The sequence below is a fragment of the Sesamum indicum genome, linkage group LG3, assembly GCF_026168435.1.
Source record: "Sesamum indicum cultivar Baizhima isolate 11 linkage group LG3, ASM2616843v1, whole genome shotgun sequence".
NCBI lineage: Eukaryota > Viridiplantae > Streptophyta > Magnoliopsida > Lamiales > Pedaliaceae > Sesamum > Sesamum indicum.
The window spans coordinates 5,778,548-5,802,838 of NC_142659.1; the positions used below are offsets into that span (position 1 = coordinate 5,778,548).

The 24,291-nt window shown below is 36.4% G+C and overlaps 2 protein-coding genes across 4 annotated transcripts; both read right to left on the minus strand.

Moving 5' to 3' along the window:
- Positions 1–14,875: 14,875 nt before the first annotated feature.
- LOC105157483 (uncharacterized) lies at positions 14,876–19,103 on the minus strand. The gene is made up of 7 exons (XM_011073888.2): positions 18,641–19,103; positions 18,447–18,544; positions 18,043–18,391; positions 17,800–17,981; positions 17,532–17,733; positions 16,290–16,832; positions 14,876–15,804 (listed from the first exon to the last, which is right to left on the minus strand). The coding sequence occupies exons 1-7, from the start codon at positions 19,101–19,103 to the stop codon at positions 14,876–14,878; spliced, it is 2,766 nt and encodes a 921-aa protein (XP_011072190.2).
- Positions 19,104–19,272: 169 nt separating this feature from the next.
- LOC105157485 (putative late blight resistance protein homolog R1A-3) lies at positions 19,273–22,762 on the minus strand. 3 transcript variants are annotated; one of them, XM_088878379.1, is made up of 2 exons: positions 19,914–22,762; positions 19,273–19,568 (listed from the first exon to the last, which is right to left on the minus strand). In XM_088878379.1, the coding sequence occupies exon 1, from the start codon at positions 22,569–22,571 to the stop codon at positions 19,917–19,919; it is 2,655 nt and encodes an 884-aa protein (XP_088734505.1). In that variant the 5' UTR covers positions 22,572–22,762; the 3' UTR covers positions 19,273–19,568; positions 19,914–19,916. The 3 variants fall into 3 exon arrangements, with proteins under 3 accessions (XP_088734505.1, XP_088734504.1, XP_088734503.1); XM_088878378.1 differs by having other exon boundaries at positions 19,273–19,559; positions 19,914–22,761; XM_088878377.1 differs by having other exon boundaries at positions 19,273–19,576; positions 19,914–22,761.
- Between the last annotated feature and the right edge of the window lie 1,529 nt (positions 22,763–24,291).

Here is a 24,291-nt window from a genome sequence, read left to right on the forward strand (position 1 = left end):
CATAATCCACTGCAAAAGAAGTTATACAATGTCATTTATTTATTATTTAAAAATAACAACTTAGATATTTTCATTTAATATTGCCAGGAATTTAGCATCAAGTTTGCAACAAGCTATTATTTTGGTCATGGAACCATAACAATTCAACCAAAACATCTCAAATTTGAGATGGATTACATCCCTCGCTAATTAACCGTCCCAAATGTAGGATGAGACACTTTTTGAAAGGTTTTTTTAGATAAAAAGTGATGAACCTCATTTTGTAACACCTTTTAAAAATGGTCTTATTGTCCAGAAATTGTTAAACATCCGCCATAAAGCCTTTGCAAAACCGTCCGAAGCTGAAACGGATATTTTCTGTCTCAATAATTAATTTTTTTTGTAGTGATTGTAGTATACAATTCTAAGAAAGAAGGGAAAAAAATGTGAAAATTCTATTTTTTTCCATATTTTGAGAAAAGATATTAATGATTTATTTTTGGGCGATGTGTTGTAAATGTTTAACACTACATTCCAATCAAACCAATCACATAGTAACAACATATCCACTCCTTTAATTTGTTTTATATATGCTCAGAGAAAAACCAAATTAAGCAAAATTTTTATTAATAGCGCTACCTTGTAAAAGAATAATAATACTCATATAAACATCACAGCCAAACATATAAAAGTTGGTTTAAACTATTCAACATTTTTATTTTTCTTGCTCTCATTGCATTTCTGGCATAATATCTCATATTCGACTAAAATATAAGCCTATCAGATAAGGTCTCGTGCTAACAACAACAATAATCATAAACAATTTTAGGGCAAAATAAGCCGGCTCTCTCTATATATAAAAATAGAAAGATGTTGCTGCAGCAGAGTATGGCGACGAGCAGTGCTTGAACATGCGAAAGATGTTGCTGCAGCAGAGTATGGCGACGAGCAGCAGGTTCTGCCTGGTTGCTCGCAGACTGTTCGACGAAGGGCCGTACAGATGGGCCGGCGCCCAGGTTACCGAGCAATTTGTCCAATCAGCGAAGGCGGTGCATTGACGATGATAATCGGGCTGAATTTCATGTTGATTAGTGTGCTGACGTGGCACACATGGTAACGTGGAGGCTGACATGGCGAGTAATGGGAAGGATGAGGTGGACTGCGTGGGTTCGAAGAATGCGATAAATGCTGCTGTCCAGTTGGAGAAACGGGTGCATGATGTGGATAAAGTTCATGAGATGACATACAAACAAGCCCCTAAGGTACAATTTGGTCCCACCGGGTTATTTATTGGCAATGTTCCGTTACATGCATGTCTTGAGTCTGTTGTGGATGATAAAATAGCTGATGCTTTTAATAATTCCTCCCGAAAAACTTTATCATATATTGCTCCGATGGTACAAAATGGTGAGATCATTGTACGTCCGACACTGGATTCCATCCAGAAGGGTTCTCGATGATGGAGATCTACGACTGTGGGATATTTCCTTGGAAAACGGCCTTACTTTCATCACTTGAAGGAGTACGCCAAATCTGTATGGCCAGTTTTGCGTGAGGTCAATGCGACTGCATATGGTTCTTTTTCTTCGAATTCAAAACGATTATTGACATGGAAGAGGTTATTGAAGGGGGACCGTGGTTGTTCCAAGGACAACCTATTGTCCTGCAAAAGTGGGAATCAAGCATACGCAAGTTCCTGTTTGGATCCGGTTAAGTCACCTTCCAATGGAACTATGGACTGAGGAAGGGCTTAGCACGGTGGCTAGTGGTGTGGGGAAACTGTTGTATCCAGACGCCATTATGAAAGCATGCACGAGATTGGATTTCGCTCGTGTGTGTGTGTGTGATGCTTGATATCAGCTCTAAATTGCCAAAACATGTTATCATGATGAGTCCTGATGAAGATGGAGGAGAATCGCCCTGTAAGATCGACATTGAGTATGAGTGGTTGCCGCTAAAGTGTACCAGTTGTATGACGTTAGGTCATAGTGCCAAAGAGTGTGGATTGAAGAAAGTGGTCCATTCTACCAAGCTTTCAGTGACTGTCTATGTACCGAAATTGGGTCCTGCTCGAGATGGTTGTGAGAAGGGGACTAACCAGTCAGCTTGTAGCGAGCAAGTTGAAAATCGAGACATACTAACGAAGGAGACGGGGCCGAGTCGAGTGGATAAGGGTAAGGCCATTGTTACCTATAATGCTTTTGATGCTTGCACTTGATTGATGAAGCAGATGAAGCTCTTGGGGGTCCTAAAGCATGCAGCCCCTTGTGCCTTGAACCATGTTGAATGTTGGCATGTGGAATGTTCGTTGCTTGAACAAGAGGAACCACTAACTAGCTGTTAGAGATCTAGTTGCGGAGTTCAGGTTACAGTTATTTGGTCTTATTGAAAGTCGTGTTCAGTTGAATAATATTGCTCGTATTCAGTCTTTCTTAATGCCCCAGTGGAAATGGTTTGTGGATTATGCAACTGTTGGTAACCGTATTTGGTTGGCATGGGATGATAGCTTTATTGATGTTGATGTGCTATCGTTGGGATATCAATTTATCCATGCTCGTATTACATTTAGAGCCTCGCATAATCCTATTTTATTACTATTATTTATGGTGCTAATGAGGTGGCTGCTAGGAGGGATCTTTGGGGTATCTTGGAGGCTCTAGCGCTAAATTATGTTGACATCCCATGGATGGTTGGAGGGGATTTCAATGCAGTTAGAGATCTTAGTGAAGTTTGTGGTACGTTGGGCGATATAAGGATGGCGATGGAGGATTTTAATTCCTGTATTCAGAATAGTGGACTCTTACCATTGCCTATGCAGGGTGAATGCTTTACTTGGCATAACTACAGTGCTAGCCCACGCAACCTTTGCAAGCGGCTGGATAGGATCCTCATGAATGATTTTTAGATGTTGAGATATCCGACTTTGTCCTATACATGCCTCACCCCCCGTACGTCTGATCGTTCGCCCTTGGTGATTTTCGGGGATTCTCAGAGGCAGTTTGGAGGTATGTTTCGATTTGATAACTACCTTACGCTCTCACCGTCTTTTATCTCACGAATGCAACAGATTTGGCAGCATGAGATAGTTGGTATACCTATGTATGCGGTCACTCGAAAGTTGAAAGCCTTGAAACCTATTTTCCATGAAGGCAAAATTTCACTTTTGGTCCCACTAAATAGGGTCATTCTCACTTTTGGTCCCGCGCTTTAGGTGCTCAACACTTGTAGTCCCAAAATCCTAATTTTTTAACACTTTTAGTCCCGGCCCGTTAAAAACTAACGGAAACAGCACGTGACTTGTCACGTGCCGTTAGTTAACTGGTATGGTACATGTTGGTCAACGACAAAATATCACTTTTGGTCCCACTAGATAGGGTCATTCTCACTTTTGGTCCCATGCTTTACGTTTTCAACACTTGTAGTCCCAAAACCCTAATGGAGAGTGGGACTGAGACATTCCAGGAAAACAACGGCAAGTTCTCGGCGGTTCCTTGCAGTGAAAGCTTAATCTTCATCAAAAGCAACTCAACATCTGAAGCAGAGTGAGTGAGAGTGAGAAGAATGCAAATGCAGAGAGACAGAGGGCCTAAGAGCCGCCATGAATGAGGCTGGGAAGGAAAAAGAAACTGAGTGTGAGAGGGTTCTTTGTTTGAGCTGTGTTCATTGAGTCATCCTCTGGACCAAATCTTGCAACTTCTCAGTCAAATACCACTGGTATGGTAAAATGCAGAGAGACAGAGAGGCCTAAGAGCCGCCATGAATGAGGCTGGGAAGGAAAAAGAAACTGAGTGTGAGAGGGTTCTTTGTTTGAGCTCGAGCTCGACGAGCTCACCGAGGTTGAGCTCGATACATTATTTTCGAGCTCGAACTCGAGCTCGAGCTCGAGCTCGATTTTGTTCCAGAAATTGCAAAAGAATAGAGGTGGGAAGGAGAGGAATTTTACAACATTACATACAAAATTTTTCAAAAATTTTGCTAATCGATAATGGTCTTCCATACAACATTACAACTCTTTTATAAAACCAAACAACAACAACAAGAAATAAACAAATCATTGTCCACTGAAAACACACCCAAACCCAAGAAAAAAAATTAAACAAGATGCTAAAAACACACCCAAACCATCTGATATCGAAACATAAGAGTAATCATTCAAGACGGTGTATCGTTGAATTAGGCCATGTGATTTTAAATCATACCGTCTGATATGATCTAATAGACACAATCTTGAATATATTTAAATTATGTATGAATCAGGAGCCCAAATTTTAAGATATCGTAATTATTGATTAAATTTTTTAATCTCATTATATATCTAATAAAAATAATAATTAGAATTGTTCAACCATCATCATCGTCATTATTATTATTTTTGTTATTATTATTACTATTATTATTATTATTATGATTTTTAGATTAATTCATAAGAATTACTAAATTTTGACATAAATTTATAAATAATAAAGAATCATAAGTGAATTACTTGTCAATTTAAAAAATATTAACGTAATACAAATATATATTAAAATATAACATAAAGTTCTATATATCATATTAAATAATAATTTTGATTAGATTTATTTTTGTATAAAGATTAAATATATAAATAAAAGTATCATAATTTATTATTGTAGAAAATAAAATATATGATATTGATTAATAATTATAATATACGATCAATTTAGATTATAAAACTGATCAAGTATCAAATATAAAATTAAATATATAAAAAAATTAAAAAATATATATATAAAAAAATTCACCAGCTCGCGAACGGTGAACAAGTAAACATGAGCTCGAGCTCAAAGTTGAGCCGCTCGGCGAGCCGGCTCGACTCATCTGCCACCCACATGCCGTTTCTGTCAGTTTTTAACGGAGTGGGTCTAAAGGTGTTAAAAAAATTTATATTGCACCTTAATATAAAGTACTATTTTATTGATATATATAAAATTAAAAAAAATATTTTAATTGAAATTGAAAATATAAACAGAATTATATTGCTGATGTCTTGGTCATATTAAATTATTTATTTAACTTAGACCTAACTTATTTAAATAAAGTATTGAATAAAGTATATTCTTCACATTTTTATTTGGCATTCACAATATATATGTATATATCTATACATAAATATGAATAGAAAAAGACACAAATGTTCAATCAATTTGGTCAACCCTTATAACTAATTTCTGTCACATCAAAAATACATATACATATATTCAATATTCTCACACCTATATACCTACATTTGGAAACAACTAATCCAAATATATTATCAGTTTTCGCACAAAAACCAATAAAGCATTTCTACCTAATTCCAAATGTTGGAAACTAAAAATGAAAATGAAAACACAACCAAACGGGGCCCTAGGATTTTGGGACTACAAGTGTTGAACACGTAAAGCGTGGGACCAAAAGTGAGAATAACGCTATCTAGTTGGACCAAAAGTGATATTTTGCCGTTGACCAACATGGACCATACCAGTTGACTAACGGCACGTGACTTTCCGTCAGTTTTTAACGGCGCGGGACTAAAAGTGTTAAAAAATTAGGATTTTGGGACTACAAGTATTGAGCACCTAAAGCGCGGGACCAAAAGTGAGAATGACCCTATTTAGTGGGACCAAAAGTGAAATTTTGCCAATACCGACTTTGTAGGTGTAGCACCCCCTTCGCTACAAGGGCTATATCTACCCTAAACGTCATACTTATAGCAATCCCTGTGTTTATAAATATAAATGCACATAATAATTTAATCCATGTGTATACGTAACCCCAACGTCATAATAGGTATTATCAACCCACAACATTATATATATATACATATCACACACCACAAGGTGATTCGTCACAAGTAATCTGTACGCTTATATTCTCTCCGTACAAATAAAATGTGGTTTGTACTCTAACTGACAAAGAGGAGAAAACTGCATACTGGCCCGACCTGCCTGGGTATAGCGCGTGGACCTATTCTTCAACAGTCAGACACCTCAAAGTCTATTCCTGAAAGAAAATGTCAGCAGGGGAATGAGCCTGCCACTCAATAAGCAAATAACCAGTCCTATCTATATATGCATGTCAACCATAGCCCAAACAAGATAAAAAAGCAACACGAATGGAATACAATCAATTTAATTCCAACATAATCAACTTTATTACACCACATGACTATCTCATAATGAGACAACTAACCAAACTCCATTTTTTTTCCTAGTTTGCTTACCAGAAGGTGATATTGTGTTTTTCCCGCCAACTCAATCTCACCGTTATATAAATTCAAGTGAACCCCCTTGACAGCCGGCTCATCAATCTCGCACATAGCTGTTTCATTTCGCACATAGCATTTTCCTTTCGCACATAGCATCGCATCAAAGCTCTTTTCATTGCGCACATAGCATTTTCTTTTCGCACATAGCACTTTCTTTTCGCACATAGCATTTTCAACACGTCAAGGGGTATTCACGCCACAATTATATTCAATTTCCACCACTCCCTCATTTTCACATATCACCATTCTTGTAAGCAACTAGTAACGTAAAATAATATATCAACATATTCTCATTTCAGACACCCACAACACATCAAACAACACACATAGTATTTCAACGTATTTCCTCATTCCACGCACATAATATCGACAATCAAATCAAATCATTCATCACTTATATAATTTCAGACAAATCAATGACAACATTAACCACAAATTCATATAACAATAAAACCACAAATACAGAAAGCATATATAGATAATACTAATTATTTACTTACCTCAACCTCACAACGTTTCTTTCTACTCAATCGCTAATTGTCAGCCCTTTCACCTCACCCCCGTATCCTATAATGAGTTATACTACACACCATTAATATATCGAGAATATTGTAATTCCTTTTAAATACAATATTAAATATTATTCGTACAATTTTTAATAATTCTTTAATATTCCACTTCTATCGAAATACAAATCTTCGTTTTTCCTCTTTATTAACATACCATTTATTAAATATAATTTTTGGAATATTTCCATGAATTTTCTACCAATTTCTCGCTATTATATAATTTAATTAAGCAATAATACATAGAATTGCGTATTTGGTTAATCATTCCGATGGAATTACATAAATTGGCTATAGCAACATTCAAATCTAATAAATTTAATAATCTAATTAACCAACGATATCATTTTTATATCCGCTTTGGTATTTAAGTCGGTACTAATTTAAATAGTTAAAATCATAAAGTACTCCGATTAAATAGTATATCACTTAATAGAATCAACATTTAATAAATGAACTAATTAAATAATATAATTACACAAATTAATAAAAATTAAAATAGCAATTTTCTTACCTCCGTCTGTTTTTCTTCTCTCGCCAAAAAATTGCAATTTGTTGTGTGTGTTGTATGTGCATATGTTTGTGTGTATATTAAAAACAACATACAAACTAAAATAAAAAAAAGGCAAAGAGGGAGTGAGGTGGTGGGAATTGGGCCCCACCTCCACTCTCAACTCTCTCTCTCTCTACTTATATATATATATATACATATTATTTTTATATATATAATATTATTATTATTTTATTTATTTAATTAAACTTTTCTCAAAATACCATTTACGTCCTTCCTAATTTTCTTAATTAATATAAATTGTCCCAAAATATTATAACGAACGCCAATTTAATCCATTCAAGTGTTATTATATTTCAACTATGGCCCATAATTTATTTACCAATTAACTAAGTTTCATAAAAATTTACCAATTGATCCCCCAATTATATATTATAATTTTTGGGCGTCACAGTAGGATCCTCACGAATGATTTTTAGTAGTTGAGATATCCAACTTTGTCCTATACATGCCTCACCCCCCGTACGTCTGATCGTTCGCCCTTGGTGATTTTCGGGGATTCTCAGAGGCAGTTTGGAGGTATGTTTTGATTTGATAACTACCTTACGCTCTTACCGTCTTTTATCTCACGAATGCAACAGATTTGGCAGCATGAGATACTTGGTATACCTATGTATGCGGTCACTCGAAAGTTGAAAGCCTTGAAACCTATTTTCTGTGAATTAAGAAGGGAGAAAGGGAACTTTTCGCATAACGTCCAGCTTGCAGAAAGGTTTCTTGACATGGCGCAGAATCTGGTAAATTTGAACAGACATGATGAGCTTCACATATATTTGGAGCATTGTTGTCGATTAGTGTATGCAAAAGTAGCCAAGTTGGAACAGAACATGTTACAACAGAGGGCAAAGATGCAGTGGATGAAGGAAGGAGATTAGTGCACACGTGCATTCTTTAGCAAGATTGCACATCGACGTGCAGTGAAGATGGTGTTACAGATTAACGATGGTCATGGAGTCACCCAGACCGATCCTGATGCAGTGAGTGAGGGGTTTGTCTCTTATTATCAGTCCTTACTTGACGAAAATCGACGATGGGAAGTGCTGGATCTGCGGTTTTTGCGGCCTTGGGCGCGACATCTTGTGGATGAGGACGAAGCCTCGCAGCTTATCAAACCCTTCACGGCTGAGGATGTGAAACTGACAATGTTCGATATAGCAGAGGACAAAGCTCCAGGGCCGGATGCCTATTCGTCGGGGTTTTTTAAAGCTGCATGGACAATCGTGGGTGATGAAGTCACTAGAGCTGTCTTGGATTTCTTTGCTACAGGAAAACTTTTAAAGCAGGTCAATTGTACGCTCTTGGCGGTTATTCCCAAGGTACACTCCCCTATTACTGTAGCTGACTTTCGTCCCATTTCTTATTGCAATGTGATTTATAAGGTTATTGCTAAGCTAGTGGTCCAACGTTTGAGTGTGGCTTTGGGCAAGCTTGTTAGTCCTTGTCAGGCGATTTTCATACCTGGCAGGAGTATTGAGGATAACATCGTGATGGCACAAGAGTTATTCATCGGATATAATGAGAAGCGATTACCTCAACAGTGTACTTTGAAAGTGGACATACGTAAAACATATGATATTGTGGAGTGGGATTTCCTCCTTGCCACACTTCAATTATTTGGGTTCCCAGTCATATTTATGAGATGGATTGAAGAGTGTATTACAACACCATCATTCTCGGTGGGCTTGGGAAGGCACACGGTTTTTTTGCAGGCTCAAGAGGGCTTCGCAAAGGTGATCCTCTATCTCCATACCTCTTTGTCCTTGTTATGGAAGTAATGCACTTGGTTTTTCTCCAAATTATTGAGCAAGATGGACGCTTCCAATTTTATTGGAAATGTGAAACCTCCAATATCTTCCAATTGGGTTTCGTCGATGATGTTATCTTTTCAGTCGAGCAGCGGCGGACTCTATACGTGTATTCAAGGACGGATTGGATCGCTTTGGTGATTGGTCGGGGCTTGAGTTCCATACTGTCCCGAGCGGCTCAAGGAATGAAAGAGGAGCTGCTGATGATGCTTGAGTTCCAGGAGGGACAACTGTAGATGAGGTATTTAGGACTCCCCTTAATATCATCTAGACTTTTGATATCTGATTGCCTACCCTTGCTGAATAAAATTGAGTCTCGTATTGCTGGATGGGAGGGGTTGGCCTTATCATAGGCAGGATGAGTGCAAATTATTAAATCTGTGCTTTCGTCCCTTAGTATTTATTGGTCTTCGGCTTTCATTCTTTTTTGTTAAAATCCTTATTTGACTAAGCTTGAAAACATTAGCTTGATTGAACTGCTTTCGACGTACTTGCAGGATATAGTGAAACGCCTCTCCTGCAATGGAAGTAAACATGTTAGTAACAGAACCTTCTTCAAAAAGGTGAAATTGAAAAATGCTTACGGAAGTTCCTATGGAAAGGCACAGGGAATAGTGGGTATGCTAAAGTTGCTTGGAGGGAGGTGTGTAAATCGAAAGATGAGGGGGCTCAAGGATTGAAAGATATTGGGACAATGAATCGGGCCCTCATGTGTAAAAAATTGTGCGATGTTATTCGTTGTGACAGGACATCCATTTGGGTGGAATGGTTACACTAAAGACGACTTCAGGACTCCTCTATTTGGACTATATCTGAAAATAGAGGCACATGGTGTTGGAAGAAACTTATACGGTTAAGGGCATGGCTGCGATCGGAGGTTGTTTACCGCATCGGTAATGGGTGAGATTTTTATTTATGGAGGGACCCTTGGCACTATCTAGGCTCTCTTATTCAGAGAGTTCCCCATGGACCTATTGTTACGGGATTGCAGGAATCCAATAGGTTGTGGGCTATCATTCACGAGGGTCAGTGGCAATGGCCTTCTATCACTGACTTCAAATGTCTAAAGATCTTGCAGGTACTACCTGTCATTCACGGAGGTAATGACCGAATTTTGTGGCGATTCTCGGGCAATATTGTCACCACACAAGCCCTCTATCGCTTATTTGATCCCCCAGGTCCAAAAGTAGGCTGGTATTCACTACTTTCTGGACCTCTAAAAATTTCTCGGCACATGTTCATTCTCTGGCTCGCTATTCAGGAAAAGCTTGGTACAACGGACAAGCAATGGTTATCACATTTAGGAGGATGCGTCCTATGTACTGAGGACAACTTGGAGACATACACACATTTGTTCTTTCATTGTCAGTATAGTAGACGTTGTTTGACTATTATTAAATGAACTATTCGATTTCTCTGGCCTAACAGATAGTGGCGGATGGATATTGAATGGGATTCTAGGAAGTGGAGGGGCAAACACATTATTAACATGACATACCGTGCGCTACTTAGGGCATGCGTTTATCACATTTGGAGGGAACACAACATGAGACGGTTCGAGCACACTTCGAGATCGCCGGCTACGTTAGCTACCTTAATCATAGAGGATGTTAGACTACGGATTCTTAGCAAAAATCTTCCTAGCTCTGTTAGCTCTAGTGCACTTTATAGATTATGGCGTATCCCTTGGCCTATCGAGGGATAACATATCATACGAGCACTGTTGTATTATACCTCATTTTTCCATTTATAAAATTTACCTCTCCCAGAAAAAAAAAAAAAACTTGATTGTACTTGTTTGGCCTTGAAAATTAATTATGTACATGTGAAAACATTATTGGTGTCCCCAGCCTGGAATTAATGGTTTCTTTCACAATATTGACAGATAAAATTTTGTTACATGGTGTTTTGTGCAGCTTGTGACAATATTTCTTATTGCACGCTCATCAGATCCCTTCATTTGTTTTAGCATTCTGGGAATCCAAATTAATTATTTCACAAAGTGCTCATAACATGGGATACAATACATATTGATTGTGGTCACGAGGTCTAGTCCCTTGGGTGCATGGTTCAGATGTTTAGAAATAGCCTGTAACCATTGAGAAGAGGTGAGATTGCTGGGTATCCCTAGGGGGAAATTTCGACGGCCAAATTAGTATATTCTTATTTTAAAGGGATACAATATATTTTGTCAAATTTTCAAATATCCACCATGTGCAATCAAATAATTTATTAAAAAATCTTCTACGTATCTAAATTAAAAAGTTTCTTGTCCAAACTCTACTCGATCAAACCTGAACTAATGTATACAGTTTAGGAAAAGTGATCAATTACAAATAAATTAGTTCGAATAAACTAGGCCCGAACAAGAATTTATACATAGTTACGTGGTAATATTTCATTTGTTTCATTATGTCTAAGTTATATATATGGTTAGTTCAACTTGCTACCTACTCTTGTTACCTAGCTTGGAAAACATTGGCATTTTGTTGGCTTAAATAAGTTTTTACTAATTGACAGAACCAACATTGCTGGCAATTAGTATGCCAGCTTATATTATGTCAATTAACAAGCAACAACTTGCCATTGTCTATTAATTGTTTTTTCGATGACGTCCATTAATTATAATTTACTAATATTTTTATTTTTATTTGAATTATTATTTGGCCGTACGTGCTTCATGTGATCAGAGTTCATATAATATATATAGATATAGATATATATATATAGTCAAGGGACACTATAAAAAAATAATTTTATTGGAACTACTTTTGAAACGGTTTTTTTTTTAAAATTTGTAACATCTTTTCTTTTTATAACGGCTAGGCTTACCGCAGCTAAACGAGGCGTTACAAAATATATGTAACAGCTTGCACAAAAGTTGTTACAAATTATAACGGCTTTTTATGACAATCTGTTGTAGCCGTTACAAAACTAGTAACATGAAAAAAAATTAAGTTGGAACAGCTTTTCTGACTGCTAGGTTGGATTTGGTATAAATATTATTGTAACGGTCTTTGTAACATATTTAGGTTTGGAACGTTTTTTGTAATACTCTATGTAACTGTTTGTATTATATTTGTATAAGTTTTTGTCACTGCATTTGTAACTTTTTTTTTTCATTTATTTTGTTATGGTTCTTGAAACGGCCTGGGTTTTAATTTTTAACTGTTTTTTGAACATTCTTTGTGACGGTCAGACAATTATACATTTTATCGGTGTATTACAAAATTTATTATATTTTTAATATATTTTAATATTTATTCTATTTAATTTTATTTAAAATTTGTTTTATATATTTTAAAATTTTATTTTATTTAATATATTTTAAATTTTATTTTATTTAATATACTTTAAAATTTATTTTATTTAATATATTTTAAAACTTATTTTTATAAAATTAAGTAAATATTTTTTTATAAAATACACATAATATAAAAATAATAATAATTCAATTATAAAAATTAAAATATTATTAAAAAATTATATTTTTACAAAATACCAAAAAAAATCCTAGTCTAAACTATTATCCCCAGCGGCCGCGTGTTCGTCGTCATCGTCATCGCCGTCGGGTGTCGGGGGATCAGCTGGAAGCTCGAGCGCTAGATAATCGGGCCAGGTGGGATCAATGCTTCTGATGTAGTGCTCGAGTGCCAACACTCGATCATCTATGTCGGAGCGTTGCGGCTGTGGTGGCGAGGGTGAGGGAGCAGTCAGTTGGGTCGCCTGGGATGGTCCAGCAATCGAGTGGTGGGCCTCAGAGCTGAGATCGGATACTCAGTCCCTCTTTCGACCACCCGCTGCTGACATCCAGACCTGTTGCTTGTCAGGGTCCACGGAGTGTTGAAAGGACAATGGCGGAGGCTCTTCATTGCTGTTCTGTTGTCAATGACGTTCTTTCATCATCCTCAAGAACGTCTCCCGTGAACATATTAAATAATTAGATTAAAAAATATAATAAAATTAAAAGAATAAATTACGAAAAAAATTTTAATTACTACTCCGACCTCCAGCCCTCGGGCCACTCCACTGGCCGTCCTCCTTCTTTTTGTAGACCTTCTCGAGCACCTCCATCTGAGTGACAGGGTGTCCGAGTTGTATCTCCCATTCAAAACTTAATTTAAACAATGATTAAAAATAAAAATAAATAAATAAAATTAAAAATATGATTTGAAATACTTACCACCTTCCGCTTATGCGCCCCAACAAATGACGACCCCTCGCGGTAGACGGTCGTAGCTGCTTTCCCTTGGTAATTATGGGACAACATTTTAGGTATATCTAGCCCGGCTATTATTACAATCAATAAACATATATCAACTTATTGGTTCATATCCTTGATATTAATGGTTTGGGATAATTTTCCTTCTCATATCTTAATTATGTTTTTATTTCAATTTTAATATAATAAATTTTCAAATCATCAGATTTGATACTTAATATTTATAGTCTTTTTATCATTATTACTATCGTCCGTTATTTGACCGTCACATCTAACAGTCAATCCTATTTCGAAAGAGAAAATAAACAGAGTTTTGCAATGAAAAAACATGTTTGGTTGTTTTATCCCAAAAAGAAAAAAAATAATAATCTACCCTTCAAAGGCTTCAAGATTTGTAAATACCGATGAGTTTTTGTACATAATTGGAGAGCTTGTTGTTGTAAATTACCAATAAACATCTTGCTATTGTCTATTATTTTGGTGACATCCATTGACTTTTATGTATATACCTTTTTAATATAATAGCATATTAAGAAATATAAGGATGTAAGATTAAATTTTATGTCTAACAGGCACTTCATACAAATAATATTAGCTTACAGTAGACCAATATTTTAAAATTCAGTCTGGGCCGATCGTCAGGGACCATATGAATCATCACTCGATTCATAAAACGGTTTGGTTCAACTAATAAAAACGAATTAGTCTCAAAATCGTTCTATTTTTCAAAAACTGTTTGAATCGTGGGTTGAACCGCCGACACAATTGGCTCAATCCGAAATCAAGTGAACCGTTGCTTCACTAACTTTTCTAAAATTTTAAAAAATGATAAACTTTAAAATTGAACTCTGGACACATTTTATATGAACAATGACAAAAACACCAACAAATCAACTCCCATATCATAATAATTATTTGAATTATACATTAACAAATGAACAAACTGATTAAGCCCATAATCTAATTAAATTTTTATCTCCTATGATTAACTAAATCGCAATTTAAATCATAATCGATAAACTAAGATTAAATATTATCTTAAGAAGGGGATGTTGTAAAATTGTGCACAGCGGAACCATGAGTCTTTAATTGTGAATTATTGAATGAGAGATGAAGGCAGAAGAAATGAGAACTGCAGAACTTCTCTATATTTCAGAAGATGGTTTTCAAGTTACAACTGAGGAGAAGACTACTTCTCCTTTTATAGACAGAGGATAATAGCTACTAGCAAACTCGCGTTTCTCACTAATAGAAACGCTGTCACAAGATAATAAAGAAACTACACGACTAAAGAAGAAAAAATACAACTTAAAGAAACGCATTGCTAAGTAAAAACGCTAACTAAAAAAAACCGCGACCAGGCCTTCTTTCTTCTTCCTCCTTTTCTGTTCTTCTCTGTCAGCTGCTGCAACTGATCAAACTAAAGAGCTGTAAATGATGGATTTCAACACTCCCTCCTCAAGTTCAAGCTGTCAAGACATTGACAAGGTTTAACTTGGACACGAAATACATGAATGTTGGTCCTGTTAGAATCTTGGTAAAAAGATCTGCAGGCTGTTCTTTTGAAGCAATATGCTTTGGTGCAATGAAACCTTCCTTGTACTTATTTCGTACAAGATGACAGTCAATTTCAATATGTTTGGTCCTTTCATGGAAGACTGGATTAGCTGTAATGTACAGAGCTGCTTGGTTGTCACAATAGAAAGGAATAGGAGTTTGTATACTGATCTTGAAATCTTTAAGCAGACTGTGAATCCAAATAAGTTCACAGGTAGTTGAACTCATGCTCCTGTACTCTGCTTCTGCTGTAGATCGTGAAACAATAGTTTGTTTCTTGGTTTTCCAGGATATCAGGCTTCCTCCTAAAAATATGCAATAACCTGTGAGTGATTTTCTTGTCTCCTTGCAGGTAGCCCAGTCTGCATCACAATATGCTTCCACAGTGAAGTTGTTGTTTGAATTGAAATGTAAGCCTCGGCATATTGTCCTTTTCAGGTATCTTACTAAATGTAATGCTGCTTCCCAGTGGTCTTGACAAGGGAATTGCATAAATTGACTCAACTGTTGAGTGACATGGCAGATATCTGGCCTTGTAAAGCCAAGATACAGCAGCCTACCCAACAGCTTTCTGTAAGCTTCAGGATTGCTGAGTTGTTGTCCTGAAGCTGCTTTAAGCTGCAGACCAGCTGGTAGGGGGGTGTTGGCAGCTTTGCATTGTGTGAGACCAGCAGCAGCTACAATGTCCCTCACATACTTGCTTTGGGTAATAATCATTCCTTCATTGGACCTGCCAATTTCTAAACCAAGAAAGAATCTGGCTTTTTCTAGATTCTTTATAGTGAACAGTCTATGCAATTTTATTTTAAAATCAATTATATTATGCTCACAAGGCCCTGCAATTAACACATCATCCACATAAACAAGAAGACAAAAAAATCCAGTATTAGTGTGGATAGTAAACAAGCAATGATCAGCCTTAGATTGTGTAAAATCAATCTTTTCCAATTGTTTTGTAAATTCTATGTTCCATTGCCTAGAGGCTTGTTTAAGGCCATATGGGGATCTTTTTAGTTTACAAACATGTCCAATAGGGACATTATATCCTTCTAGAGGTTTCATATAAATCTCTTCATCAATAAAACCATGCAGGAAAGCATTGTTAATGTCTAGCTGATGTAAAAACCAATGTTGTTTGCAAACAATAGCAAGGAAGGTTCTAATTATCACTGCCTTTGCAACAGGAGAAAACTATCGTTGTAATCAATTCCTTCAATTTGGTTATAACCTTTAGCAACAAGCCTTGCTTTACATCTATCTACACTGCCATCAGGTTTTAATTTAAGTTTGTATATCCATTTGCTACCTATAGCCTTGTTACCTGCTGGAAGTTTGGTGATGTCCCAGGTGTCATTGTCCTCTAGTGCTTTTATTTCTGATTTCATAGCCTCTGACCATTCTTTAACCTTCACAGCTTCAGTGTATTTTTTAGGTTCAGTAGGCAAATTAAAAACTGCACTCATACAAGTCTTCATGTTATCATGGAATTTCACAGTGTAGATGTCTTTGCTCTCTTCATCACAAACACATACATAGTCTTGTAATTTAGCAGGTCTAATGATTTGTCTTCTAGATCTTCTCAAATGCATGTCATTAGATGTGTGTTCATGTTCTTGTTGATTTGCAGCAGGTGTATGTTCATCTATAATTTCAGGATTGGATTCTGTATGAATGTCTTGCTCATCTTGGTCATATATTATTCTAGTGATAGATTGGTTATAAGTCTGAATATCAGAATTAATGGGATCAGTGTATTCATTAGCTAAAGGAAAAATGTTTTCTTTAAAGACAACATCTCTAGAAGTGAAAATGATTTTATTATCAATATCATAAACTCTGTAGCCCTTCTGATTATTAGCATAGCCTAAGAAAATGCACTTAATAGCTCTACTGTCAAATTTAGATTTGTGAGGTAAACTGTTAGTAGCAAAACACAAGCAACCAAAAGTTCTAAAAGGGGAGTAATCAACAGCCTTTTTCATTAATATCTCATAAGGTGCCTTCCATTTTAGGACAGGTGTGGGAATCCTATTTATAATATAAGTAGAGGTTAATATAGCTTCAGACCAGAACATTCTAGGTAGATTAGCTTGAAATAAAAGAGATCTAGCAACTTCTAAAAGGTGTTTATGTTTTCTTTCAACAATGCCATTTTTTTTAGGTGTATATGTACATGTGGTTTGATGTATTATTCCTTCCTCTTTAAAAAATTTCTGGCATTGTTCATTTAAAAACTCTAGACCATTATCAGTTCTTCTCTTTTTAATTTTCTTGTCAAATTGAGTCCATACCAATTTGTGAAACTCCTTTATCAAATTAAAAGTTTGTGATTTTTGTTGCATCAAGTAAGTCCATGTGCATCTACTATGGTCATCAACTATAGTTAACATGTACATACAATTGGAAAGGGAGTACTCATTATAAGGACACCACAAATCAGCATGAATGAGATCAAAACAAGAGGTGGAATATGAATTACTGACAGAAAAAGTTAATCTATGGTGTTTAGCCTGAGGACATACTTCACAGGTAGAATTTTTGTTTGTAATTTTTTCAATTAAACCTGTGTTAATCAATACATCATGAGATAGGTGACCTAATCTCTTATGCCATAAATATGGTTCTATCTTAGCAACTATGAATCCTGTATATCTGAAATCAGCAAGTACATCTTCTATGAATCTTTTGTCAAAGGACTCAGTCTTGATGATATAGAGATTTTCTACTAAGCATGCTATCCCAATGACCTCTCTAGTCCTGTGGTCCTACATAACACAGTGACATTTAGAAAAGTTGAACCTCACAGATGTATAACTGCATAGTTTACTGACAGATAGGAGATTGAACTTCAGATTAGGAACATGCAGAGTGTTTTCTAGCAGCAGTTTATCAGTGAGCCTCACATTACCAGAGTGCATGATTAAGTGCTTGCTACCATCTGCTAGATGTATGTAAGTGTTCTCAGTATATGGTTTAGCAAGATCAAAAAGGGCATGATTATTACACATATCCACTATCAATAATCCAAGAATCACATTTTCTGATATTTAACAGATTATGTTCAAGATTTTTACCTGAATATTCATACCTGTCTGCATGTATATTTCCATATCCTTGTGATTTCAACTCCTCAAAAAATTTATGAAATTCTGACCTTATCAGATTGGACATGGTTCTTTCATCAACACTGTTGTTGGCTCTGTCATTTTTAGTGTTCATGGCCACTGCAGATCTGTTGGAAGTGACCTGGTTGTTCTTCTTCTGATCTTGGAGAGGTTTGTACCAATTTGGATACCCAATGATTTCAAAGCATCCTTCTCTTTGATGTCCAGTTTTTCCACAATGCTTGCAGACCAGGGATTTTTTGTCCACCAAATTCTTTCTTTTCTGAAAGTTTCTTGAGTTGTCTTGTTTCTTAAAGACCTGCATAGCTATGTTAGGGGTTGTCCGTGGTTGTCCATGGTTGTCCAAAATTCACCTCCCTCTGCTTCTCTACATTGAGCACCATTGAGTAGGCTTTGTTGATGTCCGGTCTTGGGTCCATTAGCAGAATCTGACTTCTTACATTATCATAAGCTTCATTCAATCCCATGAGGAATTAAATGAGCTGATCATTTTCTTTAATTCTTGCAGATTCTTTTGATGCTCCACAGGTGCAGTTGCCACAGGTACAGCTAGGTGTGGGAGTGATACAAGAAAGTTCATCCCATAATCTCATGATCTTGGAGAAGTATGCAAACAAGGGCATTGTCCCTTGAATGACAGCACTTAATTCCTTCTTGAGTTGATACTCCATTGGCCCATTACTTTGGCCATATCTGTTTTTCAGTTCTTTCCATAGTGCTCTTGATGTATTTGTGTACATGAAACAATCTGCTATCTCTCTCTTGATGGAATTCAATATCCATGAAGCCACCATAGAATCGGTTCTTATCCACTGCTCAAATTCTTTTGCATTCTTTTCTGGTTTTTTATTTTCTCCATTAATGAAGGAGAGTTTCATCTTTGCAGTGAGTGCCAACTTTATGGAACGGCTCCATGAGAGAAAGTTTGTTCCATCGAATAGTATGGTTACCAGGCTAATCCCTGGATTACCTCCCGGTTGCAGTTTCAAAACATCCAATTCTTTAGCCATTCTTGAAACAGACACAATTCTTGATTATCAAGAACTTACAGCAGTGAACTCCTTTGACAAAAGATATCAGAGACCATCAAATGATGGCTCTGATACCTTGTAAAATTGTGCACAGCGGAACCATGAGTCTTTAATTGTGAATTATTGAATGAGAGATGAAGGCAGAAGAAATGAGAACTGCAGAACTTCTCTATATTTCAGAAGATGGTTTTCAAGTTACAACTGAGGAGAAGACTACTTCTCCTTTTATAGACAGAGGATAATAGCTACTAGCAAACTCGCGTTTCTCACTAATAGAAACGCTGTCACAAGATAATAAAGAAACTACACGACTAAAGAAGAAAAAATACAACTTAAAGAAACGCATTGCTAAGTAAAAACGCTAACTAAAAAAAACCGCGACCAGGCCTTCTTTCTTCTTCCTCCTTTTCTGTTCTTCTCTGTCAGCTGCTGCAACTGATCAAACTAAAGAGCTGTAAATGATGGATTTCAACATATGTCAACTATTTATTGACAATAAAACTTAGTTATAACTTAATTATAATAGTAAATAATTCATTATTTTTTACTATGACGGCGTTAAGACATATGACTTTTAACCCACTTAATTTTTTTATTCGATCAACAATTCGAGTTTAAAATCACTGTAGTTGACACTCTCCATAGACTTTAATTCATTGTAAAGTTACAAAGAAATAAAAACTGGACGGGGACCCCTCTTTGCTTCTATAGATGTACCTCTAATGCAGTCTTGAGAGAGTTGTGATTTTGTGCAGAGATATGAAGGCAGTAAAGTACTTGCATCATTACCTTCTAACTGAATAGATTGCGACATACACGAACTTGTAGGACATTATTCTCCATATCCCGCTGCTCCTCTAGAATCTGCTCTACTGACGTGACAGCAGACGAGCTGCAGTCGTCGATGTCTATCATTTTTAGTGTTGCTATATCTCCAATACCAGAAGGGATCGCCTGTAGATTGTGGCACGACCTGATGATCAGGTGCTCAAGGCAGGGGAAGTGTGTGTTTTCAGCAATCCACCACACCAGCTCCATTCTGTCCATTAGCAGGAATTTGAGTCGAGAAAATTCCCCTTCAACTGGCTCCCACACGCCGCCCGTGAAGGCGTGCTCTTTAAGTTTGAGAACTTCAAGATGAGGCAACGAGCCAATAATCGACATATCTTCCCAAGATAACTTGCTAGCATTGAGAGTTAGCTCTTTGAGGCTCTGGGGGAAGCTGAGATTCGGCAACAAAACTTCATTAAGCGGCCAGTTGAACACGAGTTTCAGGTTTTCAAGTTTGGATAGGCGGACAAGATTTTTGAGGTCGTAAGAGGACCAGTCTTCTATTCCAGCACCATAATAATACACACCCAATTTCTTAAGGTTAGGGAATTTCCTCAGGACCTCCTCTGTACATCTGAAATTTGCGACCGTGCAAAGTGTTTCCAGGTCTTTTAGGACAACAGGATTTTCCTTATCAATAGGATTAGGCAAGAAAATTTCTGTCATCTGTACATGTCTTAATTGTGCCATCTGGAAGACTTCCGATGGTGTGTCTACTTCACAGTAGGACTGGAAATAAGGAAAATACTCTCTGTTTAACAAGTTCTGCTGATCCTTGATAATCAATATCTGGAGTTTCCAAAGTAGGGATATTTTAGAAGGGAGTACAGGAAAACTTTGGAAAGTGAAAGCAAGGTACCTTAAGTTCACTAGGAACAGAAACGCAAAAGGAAATTCCGAGAATTCTGTTTCAAGAAAATCCAATACCCTCAGAAACCTGAAACTTTGGTAGAATGGCACTGTAGAGAGAACACGTCCGGTGCACAAAACAGAACGAGTGAGTGTCATTGATTCCATACATTCAGTAATGTCATTACCTTCAGGAATATCTAGATGCATGATCAAACGACGTGGAATATTATCCATGTCCGGGGGAGAAAATTGAGCAGACCTGTTGATGATGTGAAGAAAATTCTCATTTTGAGCTTCTTTTAAGCACAAGTCCCTTAAAAGATCATGCATGGTGCATGTTCTTGTTTTCCCATTTGATCCTCTTTGGCGGACAATAACAAGGTTTCTGTCAATGAGATCGTTTAAGTATCCCTCAGCAGCCACTTCCAAGCTTTTTGATCTAGATGGTCTCAGAAATCCCTCAGCTATCCATAATCTGATGAGCTTGGTGACGGGAATTTCATAATCTTCAGGGAAAGCTCCCAAATAGAGGAAGCAAGGTTTGAGATGATGAGGCAAATGATTATAGCTCAAAGATAATATCTCGGAACACTGCTCATCGTTCTCTATGGTAATTGAGTTTACATTATCAGCAACGTACCCCCAAAATTCTCGTGTCATTGCTGAATTTGCAAGAAGCCCACCAACCACCCTAGCCGCAAGAGGGAGCCCTTTGCAGTTGTGTGCTATCATCTTGCCAATATCCTCCAATTCTTGAAATTCCGGAGGACAGCCTTCTTGTCCAAATACCTCTTGACAAAGTAGATGCCAACTCTTATCCTTGTCCAGCAAACGAATCCGATGAGGAGGGCTAAAGGAGTCAGTTGCATAAACGGCCACACCCTGCAGCCTAGTCGTCAACATGATCCGACTCCCATTACCATCATCCGGAAACATCCTTTTCATATCATCCCAAACTTGTGTACTCCACATATCATCCAATACGATTATATACCTCCTACCCTTCAAAAATTTCCACAAAGTCTGCGTCAAATCTTGAACACTCTTTTCCTTTGGTCTGTTAATGACAACTCCAAAATTTGCTAAAAGTCCTCGGATTACATCGTCCACGAGATATGTTTGGGATATTGTTACCCAAGCACAAAGATCAAAGTGATCTTTGACAAGTGAATCATCATAAAGGTTTCTAGCGAGAGTCGTCTTACCCACGCCCCCCATGCCAGTAATGGGAATGACTTGGAGCTTAGATTCCCATCCGGTAAGTCTATGCTTCAGTTCCATCACATCTTCGTCGAAGCCCACCATCACATTCTTGCCAACACGAGCATCTCTTGAAGAGCCAAGAACAGGCAAATGCTGCCTCGGCAGCAAATCCTTCAAGCCGCACCTATCATTCAACAGCTCTTCCACGAGGGAATCAATCTCCACCAGTACTTCATCTAACTCCTGATACTCCCAGTTTTCTAGATCAGTGGGAGAATCCAACCAGGCGATGAACCTGTCAGAATCTTTACAGACTTGTTCCGAAACGTAGAATTCAACAAGATCTTCGATCACAGATGCTGAATCTCTGATGCGGATTTCCAAGGAATCCATCTCTTCTTGGCTGCTCTTCTGGGGAGAATCTTCGAACAACGTTTGCAAGAACCGAACTTTTCTGTAAATAGAGATGATATGGTGTTTGGCACGGAAAAAGTCAAAGCGATCAGAGTGCAAAATCAGCTCAAGCGTATTCATGAGTGAAACAAGAGCAGAATGAGCCATTGCTAGCTTCTGTCTCTTTTCACACACACTGAAAAGAATTCGGAGGCTGCCGTTCTGCAGTGGCTAGATCATCAGGGATTATCAGAATTTCAGACGGAGAAGACATATACTTAGATAGATTTTACAATCTGGCAGTATATCTATTTCTAAAAAATTTATAAAAATATTATTAGTATAACAATAATGGAAATATAGTTTTAGAATGGAAAAAAGTATTATTTTAGTTCTTTAAGTATGCCTAATTTTAATTTTAATCCGATAATTATGTTCATTTTTGTTTAGATCCAGTAACTTACGAAATTGCTTACTTTTAGTCTTTTGGCATATTTTAGGATAATTTTACCCCTATGCAACTTTTGAAAGGCAGTTTTAATCCATATGCACTCATAGGGGTTAGGATAATAGTATTAAGATAAAAATTATTCAATGAATTTACGACCCTATAATTTTAATTTTATTCTTTTTAAAATTATTGTAATAGTATGAATGTGTATCTATGTATATATATTTCTCCAATATAAAGTCTTAGAAGCTTTTTATGTGTAGTTGTGTTTCTGAATTTGTTAGACACAAGTTGTCCCACTGTATATCAAATCCATGTAAATAAATTTGAATTTTGAAAATTATTTTACTATTTACATGATCATACTCTAAATTTAAAACTTTAGAATAATAACACCAAGATGTTATGTGTACGGAAAAAATATAATCTTATCAAAAGTATTTTGTTCTATAAAATCCGTTAAAACAAATTTCTAAATTTTGGGATAAATTATAAAATAATAATACCCATTGTTGTTAATAGTGTTGAAAAAATTTGGAACTGGTGAAATATATCCTTCTCAGATTTGCAAGAAATTAGAGATGTATATATCTGATTGTCACAAATGTAGTCCAATGAATGGATAATACTTTAATTAAATTTGCAATGGATTTGCAACGAACTTGGGGTGGATTTTGCTTACCAAAAAATAATAAATATTTGCAACGGCTATGTGATGGATATCTGTCCCAGACACCCAAAAGAATAGGACAAATTTAAAACAAATTTGCATCGAGCCCCCTCAAAAAGTCTAAGTGTTGATTAAATAGTTTTTTTTTTTCTTTTGGATGGACGTCCACCACAAAACCCATTCCATAATTCACTGCAAAAGAAGTTATACAATGTCGTTTATTTATTATTTAAAAATAACAACTTAGATATTTTCATTTCATATTGCCAGGAATTTAGCATCAAGTTTGCAACAACCTATTATTTTGGTCATGGAACCATAACAATTCAACCAAAACATCTCAAATTTGAGATGGATTACATCCCTCGCTAATTAACCGTCCCAAATGTAGGTTGAGATACTTTCTTGGAAGGTTTTTTGAGATAAAAAGTGATAAACCTCATTTTGCAACGGTTTTTATAAACAGTCTTATTGTCCAGGACTTGTTAAAGATCCGCTATAAAGCCTTTGCAAAACCGTCCGAAGCTGAAATGAATATTTTCCGTCTGAACAATTAATTTTCTTTGTAGTGATTGTAGAATCCAATTCTAAGAAAGAAGGGAAAAAGAATGTGAACATTCTATCTTTTCCATATTTTGAGAAAAGATATTAATGACTTATTTTTGGGCGATCTGTTGTAAATGTTTAACACTACATTTCAATCAAACCAATCACATAGTAACAACACATCCACTCCTTTAATTTGTTTTATATATGCTCAGAGAAAA